Consider the following 14,307-nt stretch of genomic DNA (forward strand, 5'->3'; position numbering starts at 1 on the left):
AGTTTTTCTGCTAAGTCAGTGAGTTCCATAAAGCCGCTGAAATTTCCTATGTTGTTTTTCTGCTCAAGCATTGCAGGATAGTTGAATTTCAAACTTCAAACTGCTTTGGATGTGCACTTAGTGTCTCTCGTTGAAAATTCTTGTGTTGTCTGAGCAGTAAAAATGATTTTCTTTACAACTGAAGATGTTTGTCATCTTAGTTTAGAGAAAAAAAATCTACTGTTTTCTTGCTCCTGGTAAACATCCTAATCGATAGTAATTGTTTTAAAACTATGAAGGTAATGATTCTTTTCTTGTTTGTTGTTTCTGTATAAGCCACAGGGAGATCTTGCCCCTAGAGAGTAGTGTGCTTAATGTGCCTGTGGAATTGTATTCACAGTACCTGAAGAGCCTGAGATGAATGTTTTTTCCTTTGATCAGATGAACAGGGTGCAGGGCTGAAAGCCTTGCAGCAGAATCAGGGTAAGAATAGATTGCTTGCTCAGTGGATACAGGCAAAGTTTGCTCTCCCTTTATGTAAATCTCTTCATTTAAAGAGACGTTGTTTGGAAGTGCTACCCATTTTGCTACTACTTGTGAGCATAATTATCTGTGCTGTCATGGACAGCTATCTTTTATTTTTTAGAAAGAAGTACTAGCATTCTACTGTAGTTCTTTGGGGTTTATTTTTGTTTTTTTCTTTTTTTTCTTTTTTTTTCAAAATAATAAAAAATAGGATTCAGTCAAGTGTTAAGCAACTCTAGAAAGCTAAGCTCATACATAAGCCTGAGGACATTAAAAAAAAAAAAAAAAAACTAGTAAAACATTCAGTGATTGTAGTGAAAACCGCATATAAATTATTGATAGAATTAGATTTAAGGATATGGCTGTCGTCATTATTTCAATATTTTCTCTAGTCTGGCCTGCTTTCAGGCCATTTTTTCTATTTTAAGTCATTTATCTTCATTTGCAAAGTATAGCTGACCAAATCCATGAACTGAAATTTGCTTGAGACTTCCTAGTGTGATAAATACTAGGGCTGCTCTGAAAGTAATGCCTCCTGTTTTATGATGTTGACCCACCTCATGAGAGGTGGATGTTGGTGGTTGAACCTTCCCACCAATATTCCATTACATGTTGTTGCCACGTGACATGTGGCAGCAGAAGGGGACTCTGACAAAATGGCATCTAGCATGGAACTGTGGATGAAGCAAAGGTGTATCACCGAATATCTCTATGTGGGAAAAAAATGGCACCTATTGACATCCATTGATATTTGCTGAATGTTTCTGAAGATGAAACAGTGGATGTGAGCACAATGATGGACAGTGTTTCAGCACACAGCAGTAACAGTGATTTGAAAGGCAAGCCACGTTCTGAATGGCCACGCACAGTCGTCACACCACGAAATGAAGAGTATCTCAATTAGCTCAGTCAGTGGCAGCAGAGACAGTGCTCATCTCTGCTGGTGCAGATTTTTACAAGCACAGCATACAGGCTGTTGTTCATCACTCGTGAAAATGCACAGCTAGTGCTAGTGACTGTGTTGAAAATGAACGTTTTGTAGCTGGGAATTTGCTCTGTCAGTTAGACACGTGTTAGTGTGATCTTTATATCTGCTGTAGTTTCCATGGAAATCAGTAGGAAGCATTACTTTCGCCTGTACATACGTGTTGACTTCAAAGGCCATTCATCTTTACATGATGCGTTGTTGCGAATAGGCTGTGTTTAATTTAGTTTTACTCCTTTGCTTCTTTTTTTTTTTTTTTTTTTTTTTTTTTTTAAGTTCTAGTGTAAGAAGTTACTTTCTGCAGAAAAATAAAATTATCCTTATCTTCTTGGAAAAATGCTTCTCTTTTTGGAAAGGGTAATAAAAAAGGGAAGTTGGTGTTAGAGACTGTAATGTTGAAAAAATATTTCTTGGTTTCCTGGCTTCTAAATTTGAAAGCTTGGATCAGGATCAGATAATGGCAAGAAAAAGATTGCTTATGTGTTTGTGTACATACAAAATTGACCTTTGTGATGCAGCTTAACATCTAAACACTAAAAGCAGTCATTTGTTTTGACAGCAGAATTAATTGAGGCTAAAACAGTCGAAATTCCACTTGTATCAAGCTGTTCATTAGGAATTGCTCTCTGGCTTTAGTGCTGTCAGAAAAATAACCTCTTCTGCTATGATTAAATAGCAGAATGATGGTCGGTCCACTGAATTTGAGAGAGAGGTTGAATAAACTTTCTACTGCGGAAACAATTCAGAAGTGACGCGCTGCAAGGGGGGTCAGAATGTGCACTGATATCCAGCTGAGCTGTCAACTGGCGCTGGGCCAGGCACGCAAAGCTTTGCCATTTGAAGCAGTATGTGAAGCATATGCAGTTTTAAAAAAAATTGTGCTCCCTTCATGCATGATTTACTATCAAAGGGAAAAACTTCTGTTTTTATCAAAAACGAAAGTATTGTTTGTTGGTATATTTGTAACTACAAGAGCAGATTTACTTTTTTTTTTTTTTTTTTTTTTTTTTTTAAAGCTTCTGGTTGAAACAGATACGTTAATGTTTGTATGTGTGCATGCGTGGGTGTAAACTGATTCCCTGGACTGGGGGGAAGGGCAGAATTTATTTTTTACTTTCTTAAATGCCTGAGTGTTTTGAGTTACTGAAAATTAAATGTAGTTAATAAAAATACATGCTTCAGTGGGGAAGATTTTCTTCCTGCCAGGCATAGCCTTCTTCAACTAGAAAGGAGTCTTTTCAAAATCAGATACCAGCATAAAACTGTTTTTAAGTGATTTGTTGACTGCTTGATTTGTTTACCTTTTTAGCTTGGCAGGATTTTCCAGTTCATTGGCATACTTACTGTGGGCTCTTTACCAGAGTATGACATAATAATGTTTGCTTTCCTAGTAATGATACTAGTTGGCTTTCGTACCTGCCTTGTTTATTTAAGAATCCAAACAATAAAGCTTTTTTCTTTTTTTTTTTTTCTCCATTTTTCATCTCTGTTAAGCAAATTACCAATGATTTCAGTTGTTCAATCTTAGCAAAGCCTTTATTTTTCCAATTTTACTTCCTTCTATGCTATAGATGTAGGGTGTTAGGACTGCTGTCAAGGTAGTTAAGAAGGAACATGGCTGTATTCAAAGCAATTAGCATTACTTTGTAGATAAATCTAGGCGTGAAGGTTGTTACTTAGAAAAACAAACCCTCTTCAGCTGTTGCCTTGTGTATACTCTGAGAATACTGTTCCCACAGATAGAAACTAAATATGCAGTAGGTACTACATTGTACTTAACAGTGCAGTTGCATCAGCATAATTACGTTTTCCCCATTTGTCTTTGGATAACATAAGTATCTTTGTAGAGTGTGCCATCCACTTTCTTTTTTGTTTTCATGCAAACTTCATGTACTGACATGCCTCCTGTAACAAGAAAAGTTGTACCTATGTTTTCCAAATAGGTTAGGAGATGCATCCCAAGCTACAGACTGTTACTGAATTTATGTTAGTGTCACTTGCTGTAAGCTGTTAATTAAAATGGAAAATGTCCATTTATTCAAATTATGCTTTTCTATTATAGCAACCCATAGCCTCCTCATTTTCAGGAGCCAGTGAACAGGATGAACTGATGCACTGCTGATTTATTTGCTTCAATCTCTTGTCAAGTAGCAGCTGTTTGTTTCCATGTATCTATAAAACCATTGCCCATTTGCCTTTTCTGCCTATCTGTGTCTGTTCCTGCAAGTGGCATGCTGTGAACTGTAGCAGCTTGGATTTTAAAATGTTTTAGAATGCTTCATGAGAACGTTTATGTACAATTACAGTAGCTTACTGAATTTTCTGGCTCCCTCCATTGTAGGAACTAATTTCTCATTTCCATCCTGGTAGCTGGTTGTGTATTCTTAAGAGATAGAAATCCCACGGGATATTCATATCTCCGTTGTAAAGGCTAATCTATATTTAGGCAGCACATATTATTTTTTTTCTACCCTCTATATGGGTATCAAATAAGCCTATTAGTTTTAAAGTTTCTGAGCAGGTATTTCAGATACTTAAGTCACTGAGATACTGTTCTATTTGTCAGCTTAGCAACAGGCAGACTAGACTTCAAGAAAATTATGTGGAACCTTAACCTAGTCATTTCTAAACTAGAACACTGAGGCAAAGTCTTTCGTTAGAGGTGGGCTGGATCTGAGCAGTTAATTTTTACTTACTTAAAATGTCTTAAAATATATGTTTGATTTTCAGTCTTACTTTAGTTCTAATGCTGTGCTGGAGAATAGGCTTACTTCTAATTCACATTATTTTCTTTTTACGTAAAAAGGAACAGAGAAAGTCACTGTGCTTTGATTGTAGTACTGCAGGTTATTATCATTGTTACTGCAGTTTAGTAAGATCTAGAAAGCTCTTTTCAATGCTTTGGGCTATCATGTGGCAAGCATTCCTGAGACTTCCAGAAAAATGTCGGCTTCAGGCTATGGCTTTGGTCTCTGTCATCACCAATACCTGTTAAATGACTGCTTTTTTTTTTGGATGTTGCAGTGGAAAGTCTGTTGTTATCCTTCCTTTGGAAATTTCAAAGATTAGACTGTGAAGTGTTAGGTTCTGTAAGCAGAAATATCCGTGCTGTTAAGTCAGTCATATGGGTTTGGGGGTGAAATACTTGTTGGAATTAACCTGTTGTCTGTGCTTCAGTGTTTGGGCACAAGTATGTTAAGAAGACTACTTTCCTCCTGAGAAAGTGGTTGTGCATCCACATCACCATCTAGCTGTTGTGAAGGTTACTGTCATACCAGCACGTGAGTTTTCATGCTTTGACATGCATCTGTATACTACACCTACTTGGAAATCAATTTTTTGAGTGTATTAACTAATGATTAAGAAAGCAGGATTTAGAAAGTTAGAGGATTTGCTTGTTCAGAGAAGGAAGTTTTTTGAATTTTTTTTGTAGTGGTGGCACAGATTCTTTTGTTTTCCAGATAGACAAAAGTGGACATTGGGGTGTTCTTAAGAAAGCTCTGAAATCCTTATTGATGCTTTTCTTCCATAGCAATTTGTGCCTACGACCTTTTGTCTGGCTTGGAGACTGCATCTAGTTATAGTGGGAGACAGCGATGCCACACTACACACTGCTTTCTAGCTGGATTACAGTGTTATTACCTCTTTGGCTCAAAGCCATCTGCTCATAAGAAACTCCAACTATTTTCTAGCTACCAGAAGCTCATCACAGCTATTCTGTTTTCTAAATTGGCTCACCATGGAGTGCCCCATTAAATGTCTATTTCTGAAATGTTATTTTGGTTTAAGAATACTACACCCCAGGCGAAGTGTGCTCTTTACAGCAGGCATATAGGGAACAGAACTGTTGAGAAATCTGAAGTTACAGAAGAAAACTTGAGAATGAAAACTTGAAAATTTAGAGCTACTGCAGAATTCAGTATTCTGCTCAAAAACGCAAATGTGTGAATTTGCCCTTGCTTGCCTTTGCTATCAGCAAACAGTACAACATGGCAGGAGCAGATTAAATACAAATTAATAAAAAATAGCAAACATCCTTGGATACTGGAACAAAACGATAACTTTTATTTGTTAGTCTTTGGATTCATTAGTGATATTCGTGAGTGTTGTAAACTTATGAAATTCCAAACGATGAAGAACTATACAGGAATTTGAACTGGATAGAAAAAGTAAGTTAGGATTAAATGTTTCCTTAGAACTTTAGGTGTTTCAAACAATTTGTTGTAAGAGAAAGCTGTTTTCATGAGATATTTTATCTTCTTGCAATGAAGCATCTAGAAGATGCAGGGAAAGGAAGGAGCATGTGGGGAGAATCTTGAGGGAACATAAATCCAGCTGGTATCATTAGGAAGAAAGTGCATTTAATATTCCATGTGTGGATCTTAATGCATTGTAAGGTCTGCTTGCCGAAATTCATTGCACTTTTATCTTGCTACGGTCTGCAACAGTTCATAAATGACAAAAAATATTTCAAATCAATTTTTACAGTAATCCATGTAAAGAAAGCACACATTGTTGAAAGACTGATGTGAACTAGGGGAAGTGCTTCTAAAGTACTAACGTTTCTAAGTACTAAGTGCAAGTATCTCTTGAAATTAAGACATTGACAAACTGAAATAAAAATTTACCTTCAGAGACAAATGTGTATAATTTCAATGTGTTTTAACACTCAACATATTAGTCTCTATTTGCTGCTTGTGCTGGAGTGAAAATAAAAGGTACCTGAAATAAGGACGAGCTTTGAAGGAATTTGGAATATTTATCACAGAATCACAGAATTGCAGGGGTTGGAAGGGACCTCCAGAGATCATCGAGTCCAACCCCCCTGCCAAAGCAGGTTCCCTACAGCAGGTCGCACAGGTAGGCATCCAGGCAGGTCTTGAACATCTCCAGAGAAGGAGACTCCACAGCCTCCCTGGGCAGCCTGTTCCAGTGCTCCGTCACCCTCACTGTAAAGAAGTTCTTCTGCAATTCACAATTCTAATTCATAGCTACATTTTTTTTTAATTTTTATTGTGACATTTTTAATTGCAGCACAGTGATTTGCTATCTTGTACTATTTAAACCAAACTTCTTCATCTTTCTTCTAAGATCTGTTTACATCAACTATTTTTTTTGAGACTCAGAATTATCACATTCATTTTGAAAAGTGTGCCGGGGAGAACACTGGAAATTGCTTGCAAGCACACCTCTTATTTTATGTGAACATTGCATAGCCTTTGGCTTTTTAGCAGGTGTTCTAGAATAACATTAATTTCATTAAAAAGGTAAATTGGAGCATTTACTGTCACATTTGTTTAGGGTTAGGAGTGAAAACAGTTTCTATATATGAAGTTTTCAGAATTAGTTTATTTCCAGTTCTTTTAATCAAAATTTTCAACATTTCAGCCTCCCTTTCAGCAGTGTTGAAATATGTAGCTTGCTCCAAAAGTAGTGCCTTATATTTGTTTCCATGAAAAACTGCAACAGATACAAAGAGCACAATAACACTATTTGATATAGCAAATTCTCAGCCACAAAACACTGTTTTTCAAGAGTCCCCATTAGCTATGCATTTTAACTGCTGATGAACATGAGCCTGCATGCTGCATTTGTAAACACGCGCACCAGTGTGGGTGACCTGCTGTTGCCACTGCCTGAATGCACCATGCACTGCCTCACTGTCCTCACATTCACTGTTTGATCTCCACAAACATTCAGCAAGTGTCAATGAATGTCAGTGGGTGCCATTTTTTTCCACATGGAGGAATTCATTGACACCATTTAGTCAGTGTCCCTCTGCTGCCATCTGCCCCATGGTAACAACACGTAATGGAATATTGGTGGGAAGGTTCAGCCTCTACTGACAAACCGCCAACATCTGCCTATGACATCATGGGGCAGTATCATAAAATAGGAGGCATTACTTTCGGAGCAGCGCTGGTAAATAGAATTAGAGGTTGAAAAGGAAAGATTGGCTGCCTTGCAGGGTTGGAAGCACACTGTTCCATAATGCGTGTACCTGTGAGCTTGTGTGTACTCCCTGAAAATGTGAGGATAAGCGCCGTGTCCCATGTGACTGTGCTCAGCGTTGTTTTCACCTTTGTGGCTGCAGCTGCGGCCTGCTCTTTCAGTGTGGCCCACGGACCCTATTCTTGTTGTTATTTGCTTTCTTAACACAAGCTCAAGTGCTGGTGGGATTCTTTCTAATCCCCTGCCAATGTCTTTTTGAAATCCATTGCTCTTCTGCCAGCCCAGCTTCCTAAAATGGTCTGTGTTGGAGCTAAACAAATTATAGACTTTGCTTGATTGAAGGAAAGAGGGTTAAAATTGCCCGTTACAATGTTTGTTGCTGTGTTTAAGAGTCTCTACCTCCCTTCTAATTGTCCGGGTAATTGGCTATGAAGAAGAAGCAGAGGAAATAAATTAGAAAGAATGTGAACCTCAACATTAGGGCTATAGCTATCCTTTTTTCTTTTTTTTTTTACTTTTCTTTGCATAGCTCTTCTATTAAAAGAAGATAAATCTAAAGCTTGTTTCATATACAATTTGGATTTAGAGAAGGAAACCTGGTCGTAATAATGTAGGATATTAAATTATATTTGGACAGCGTGCATTAGAATTATAATTTTTCACTGTGAAGGAGTAAAAATACTTAATGATATGCACTATGTGTAAGATTTTATCAACTGTTTGACCATTGGCCATTGAGGTTTTCCTTTACCATTTAAAATCCTGAATAGATTATCTAATGTTTTCAGGAAATACTAGCAGTGGATAAAATGTTTTAGTGTTTGACTTTCACTTGAAATTGAATTTAATCTAATGTTTATTTTCATTCTAATTTATTTAAGGTCCTATCGAATTTGAGGAATGTAATACATCCAGTGCAGTTGAAGGTGAGTTATTCTAGCAGTTATTTGCAGTACGTAGTATCTGAAACTGAGGAGCAAACGGTAAATGGCTTGTGAATGTATTTAACTTGAAAGTATTTTAGCAGGCTAAAAAGCAGTTATTATTTTGAGAAACAAATTTAAAAGAAAATAAGACCTACAGTAATTTTTTATAAGCCTAATGCATCATTGTCAGAGAATGTTAATGTGTATTATAAATGTACATTTGCTAAGACCTTATGTTTTGAGAGGTTTGGATTTGGTTCAGTTATGTCTGTGTAACTTAATTTACGAGTGTCAAAATATGGCTCAGGCTCTTTCCATTGTTGTCATGTTTGTTGTACCAATTTTAATGCAGTGTTATGGTCGCAGATCCTTCCTTTGTTGGTGTAACTTATTTTACTTAGGGAATTGTTTAAAGTGGTTAAGAACTGTTTTATTTGCATGTGTATTTAGTCTTGGAGCAGAGGAGCTGACAGAATAGCTGTACTGGCCGACAGTTCTGAAGTTGCCAAGGTTGCAGCTGAGACTTAAAGCTTTTTTTTGACTGAAATAATGGGAATCCCTGTCAAGAAACAATTCCGATATTCTGTTTGTTGTTGTTTTGAGCTGGATATGAATGTCAGACTAACATTTTAAAATAATTTTGGAGCTATCTGTGCCCCTGTGGAAACATAAGATACAGCTAAGTTTGCAGCTACCTGATTTCAGAAATTTTGAAGTATTTCACCCATAAGTTTTCCAGGAGTGGAGAGACTCCTTATGTGCTGCGTATGGAAGTCACTCCAAAAGTAATGCCTCCGATTTATTTCCATGGAAACTACATCAGATACGAGGAGCACTGTAACACTGTTTGATTTGGCAAATTCTCAGCTACAGAACACTGTTTTTCAGGAGTCACACCTATTAGCTATGCATTTTCACCACTGATGAACATGAGCCTGCATGCTACACTTGTAAGCATCTGCACCAGTGTTGGTTACCCATTTGCCACTGCCAAAATGCACCATGCACTGCCTCACTGTCCTCACATTCACTATTTGATCGCCATAAATGTTCAGCAAGTGTCAATGAATGTAAGTGGGTTCAACCTCTACTGACAAACCACCAGCATCTGCCTCTGATATCCTGGAACAACAACATTAAATAGGGGGCCTTACTTTCAGAGCAGCCTTTGTAGTGTATTTCTATGAAGGAAAGTTTAATGTTATTTTAATGATACACTTGAGCTATCAGTTTTAAAATTTTTAGGAACTAAACTGTGTCCACCTTTCTTCTCAAAAGTTTGGTGCAGGCAGTGTATTAAGTCGAAACAAAACTGTAGACTCATTGGATCTGATCTTTGCACTTAGCTAAACATTTTGTTTAAAGTGAGACAGAATACTTAGCTGCAGCAAAAAAAAAAAAAATAAATAAGGAGAGAAGCAGAAATGGCAGTGATGGAATATTTAAATGTGTTTTGATTTTAGCATGTTAAATGGTTATGAATAAGAACTTCTTTTCTGTACTGCAGTTAGGCATATGTAACCATGCTGAAAGTGAGACAAAAAAGACAGGAGGGGAGGCATGACCCCCGACTCAGTACTAGCAACAGCTCTGGAAAGTCATGAAGTCAGCAGAAGCAAGAAAGCCAAGTGATGTTCACTTTTTTATGGGACAAAGATCCTACTTCTTAGGAGAATCGGTGGCTTGCAGCAGCTAGGGTCATTCAAGGAAGTAAGAGCTGGGTTTTGAAGTGCAGTTGCTGATAGAGGCAGATTTGGCTTCTGATCCAAGTGCTATTCTGTCCATGATTCTGATCCATGACTGTTCAGCTGGAGAAATAGCTCCTGTTGAGTTTCTGTGAGTAGACTCCCTTTCTTCAAAACTAGCAGTGCTTCAATCTTTTGTAAAAGAGTTAACAGTCTAGCATACTGAACATTGAGAATTGTACAGTAGCAGTGTGTTGCCTTAACTGTATTTTGATTTATTTTTTTATTTGTGTTTTATAAAAAGCATATGGGAAAAATATTACAGATATTTTGTGTTTCCTTTGTTTCGCACGGTACAACTTCCATTGCTGTCTGTTTATATGAATCATTATATCACTGTTCAAAAGGTGTTCATAGTGAAGAGCACCAATGTTTGGCGGTGCTAGATGCCTTCTCTTTGATCTTTAAATGATAAGTGCTTTGTTTTGCAGGAATAAAACCAAGGAAGAGGAAGCCTTTTGGTTTATCAGGAATAATGAAAAAAGAAAAAGATACTGAGTCTGTGTAAGTGTATTTCCAGCTTGAAGTTCTATCTTGCATGAAAACCTGTGCAAGTATGGAGTGAGCTGATGTTTAATGAAAGTTGGTGTTATAACATGTTTAGAAGAGTTCTGACAATATGAAAATGTCATAGATATTCACAATTTTTGTAGCTATTTAAGCTTTTATTTTATTTTTCAGGAAATAATTTTTTTAAGTTAATTTTTTTAAGTGCTGAAAAAATTAATTACCTAAGATTTGATCTTTTACATGTATGAAGTGTCCTACAGATATTTTTCTTTTTGTGTTTAACTTTAACAGTTATGTACTTCAAAACCGTGTTTTTTCTTTTTGCTGTGAAGGTGTAACTAAAGCTCCAGGCTGTCACATGTTTTAAGTCATCCCTTTGTATTTCCGTTCTGTGATTTAATCCTTCTTCTGCAGTCTCTTCGGTATTCTCTTGTGCTGAAGTAAATGCTGAGATAAATATATACAGTATGGTTTTGGTCAGCAAAAATTTAGGAATACAATTACAAAGTATGAGGATTTTTTTTACGGTTTAGTTTAGAATACTTAGAGTGTTATAAATATTTGATTATATTAGTGTTTTAAGTAGTTTTTGTACATGTTTTAGAAATTATAATCTCTGTAAAAAGTGATCTACTACACATTTTTGGGATGCTGGACTTGCAACTTTGAGCAGCAGTATGCTCATTCATTTGCCTTTTGTTCTTTGCATTTACCTAATTACAAAGTTGTGATTCTGCATATTGAGTTTTGAATACTATTATATGATTGAATTTTGTAGTTTTCCAACAACAAAAAAAAACCCTGCCACTAAATGAGTTATTACACAAGCTGATCTCTTGTCATATATGTCATTAACTTGCTTGCAAACCAAGCATCTCCTTCCATTCATTCTTTGTCAGATACGTTTAACCTGCCTCCAGGAAAATTTAAGACTTACTTTCTGGAGCCAGTAAAGATCAGGAAGCTCCAGATTCATTTGTCTCAGATGTATCCTTGACCCATAACAGAAGAAAATTTTCGTGGTTCAGAATGCTTTTGTAAAAGCTAGTTTTCTCAAATACATTATATTTAACATAGAAAAATAGTATGTCTGTCTCCTTCTGGGAGACCTTTTTTTTTTTCATTAGGTAGTGATGTTATCAGACAACTAAAATTGGTGCAACCACTCTGAAATGGGAAAATAAGTTTCCTTATTGCAACAATTTGAAGTTGAACTTGATTTGTATTACACTTTTTGTTTCTATTTTTACTCACAATGCAAAAATGAACAGATGCTGAGGTTAGTAAGAAAGAAGTATAAGTGCATGATACTGACCTACTGCATAACACATGCCATAGATTTTTAACAAAATTAATACCTAATTTATCATATCACATATATTACATCATGTATTTTAATATTTGGTTAATAAGTTAAAGAGGATCCATTAAGTTCTTAAGTAAAATATTCTAATAATCATTTACCATCTCCTTATTGCTTGTCTAAATTTTGCTTGATTTCATCTTCAGCTGATGTTCTGCTTACAGACTCTGCATGATAGAACTGTGCATAAGAAAATTTTCTGTTCAGAGAGGTCAACTCATTTCCTAATCTCATACTAAATTGGACTGGCAGCTTATTTTGCTTGTGTAGAGCTGACTTTCCAAACCTAGAATAAGTAACTCCAGGTTTCTAGGCTTTTCAATTTATCAGTAATGTGAGAAATTTATCAGTCTCTGAAGAGTTGACATCTAAACTGGGCATTGTACCTAGCAGTATTTTTGCACAGGTAATTGTCATGCACAGTATGGTGTATTATGTTTTGCTGTACAGACTCAAGTGTTTCACTGCTATTCTGTTTGAATTAGTTATCAGCTAGAATCCATGGATTCCCTCACAAAGTTCTCATTTTCCAAAATATATTACCTCACAGTAAAAGCATGACCTGGTCCTTTAATCGTAAAAGGTCGTGCATCTAGCAGTGTAAAAGTACGTCCATCTAAAACCTGTTGTCTTTGTTTTCCACCTCACCAGCACTTTGAATCTTTTGGGTACTTTGTCTCTTGAGGCTGCGAAGTAGCGTTTAGAATAGCGTTTTCTTTTGCTCTGAAATCAGTTCAACCAGTAGGGGGAGATAAGACATAGGACGATTAGATTCACACATGTTTTCTTTTGTGGGCAGCCTTTCAGAAAAGGCAGAATCCTTCATCTCACTGTCAGTACCGTAACAGGCTGGACCGAATTCTGTATTATTCCTTCCATATTAGCAGATTGTCATACCTGTTTTGAAAGGTGCTGTAGCTTTTACATTTAACCCATTTAACCTTTCAGGGAGTCATAGAACCGTAGAGTCATAGAATCACTGAGATTGAAGCAGGCCTCCAACATCATGTAGTCCACTTACCACTAGTATTGAAATAATGAAAGATAAGCTTTTTCTTCAGTAGTAATGAATCAGCTAACACAAAAGTAAGATTTGCTACATTAATCAGCTGTACAACATTTAAAATTTCAATCTCAGTTATCTATCTTGAATCTTGTGAGCTAAAATCTTGATCTAAAACTTAAGATACTTAGTTAAGTAAAGCTTGTGGTGTAGTATACATACAATAACTATAGTGTGAGATGCATCTTTTCCAAATCTGGAACTTATTTGCCTGAATCTGTTGTTAACATTGATTTTTGGCATTAATGTGGCATGATTTCGGGTAAGCTTTATATGCATGTTTCTTGCTGAAGAGCATCTACAGCAATAACGACGACAAAAATAAGCTGTGTTTTTGCATCTTTGTTCCCCTCGTTATGCTCTGTGGCATGTCTGGTTGTTTTGCTTGTTTGTTTTTTTCTCTGTTTTCCTTAAGATGTTTTTGTTTTTAATTTGACTGCATCAAAATGCTGTTTTTCAATTGCACTTGCATTTACAGTGTGATTTGTCAAGGTCCTGATTAGAGAGGGCCTGTATGCTCCTGAAGCATTACCACATTTTTTAAATGTAATTCCTTCTCTTTCTGTTTATTCTCTCTTACTGCTTTAATCCAAGTTAATGTGGAGGAATATAACATATATAAATGTTTTTGTAATCATTACCTTCCTATCAAACACTTTTTCAGGGTTTTTTTTAGGATACTTTTTGTTTTTCCAGCATTTTCTGGTGCTTGACTCTAATTGTACTTAACAAACATGAACTAGGACTGAAATTCCCAAGGAGGAAAGATCTGAATAACTTCAGGAATAGTGTTAATTGCTTTAAGAGCTGGTTATCATACAAAATGTTTCATTAGCGTTGGTGACTTTTACTTACTGTGCACATAATCTGCAGAGACCTGACTCTTAAAGTGTATTCATCCAAAATAGAATGTGGAACCCCTGCCTTCCATTGATTCTTTTTGTCTTCACTATGATGTGAGTTTGGTTTTTCATTATTTATTGTGAATTTTTCTTCTGTGGAGTTTCCAGCATAATTTTTTTAGAGGTTTTTGTTTGTTTTTTTTTTCTTTTATGTCTCATCCAGTCACGTGTAGATAATACAGTAAAAATTTTAACAGACTTTGTGAGGCAAATGAGTCAAACACAATGTTCCAAATTAACTGAAATTATTAAAGGAAGGAAGTACTGGGACTGTATGAATAAAACCATTTATGTGTTTTGTAATTTTACCTTCTCTTTATTTTTTTTAATAGGGAGTGTCCAGATGCAGACTCAGTT

The 14,307-nt window shown here is 36.1% G+C and overlaps 1 protein-coding gene across 5 annotated transcripts in view; it reads left to right on the forward strand.

Annotated features, from left to right (window-relative positions):
- Nucleotides 1–14,307, forward strand: part of FCHO2 (FCH and mu domain containing endocytic adaptor 2) — a 93,272-nt gene that overhangs the window by 36,760 nt on the left and 42,205 nt on the right. For all 5 annotated transcript variants that reach the window (XM_042875188.1, XM_042875190.1, XM_042875189.1 and 2 more), the window contains 3 exons: nucleotides 8,323–8,367; nucleotides 10,544–10,616; nucleotides 14,283–14,307. In XM_042875188.1, the coding sequence (XP_042731122.1) occupies nucleotides 8,323–8,367; nucleotides 10,544–10,616; nucleotides 14,283–14,307 (143 nt within the window). The remainder of the gene's footprint in view (nucleotides 1–8,322; nucleotides 8,368–10,543; nucleotides 10,617–14,282) is intronic.

Source organism: Lagopus leucura, unplaced genomic scaffold (genome assembly GCF_019238085.1).
Source record: "Lagopus leucura isolate 7727_CA_CO unplaced genomic scaffold, USGS_WTPT01 Super-Scaffold_100014, whole genome shotgun sequence".
NCBI classification, from domain to species: domain Eukaryota; kingdom Metazoa; phylum Chordata; class Aves; order Galliformes; family Phasianidae; genus Lagopus; species Lagopus leucura.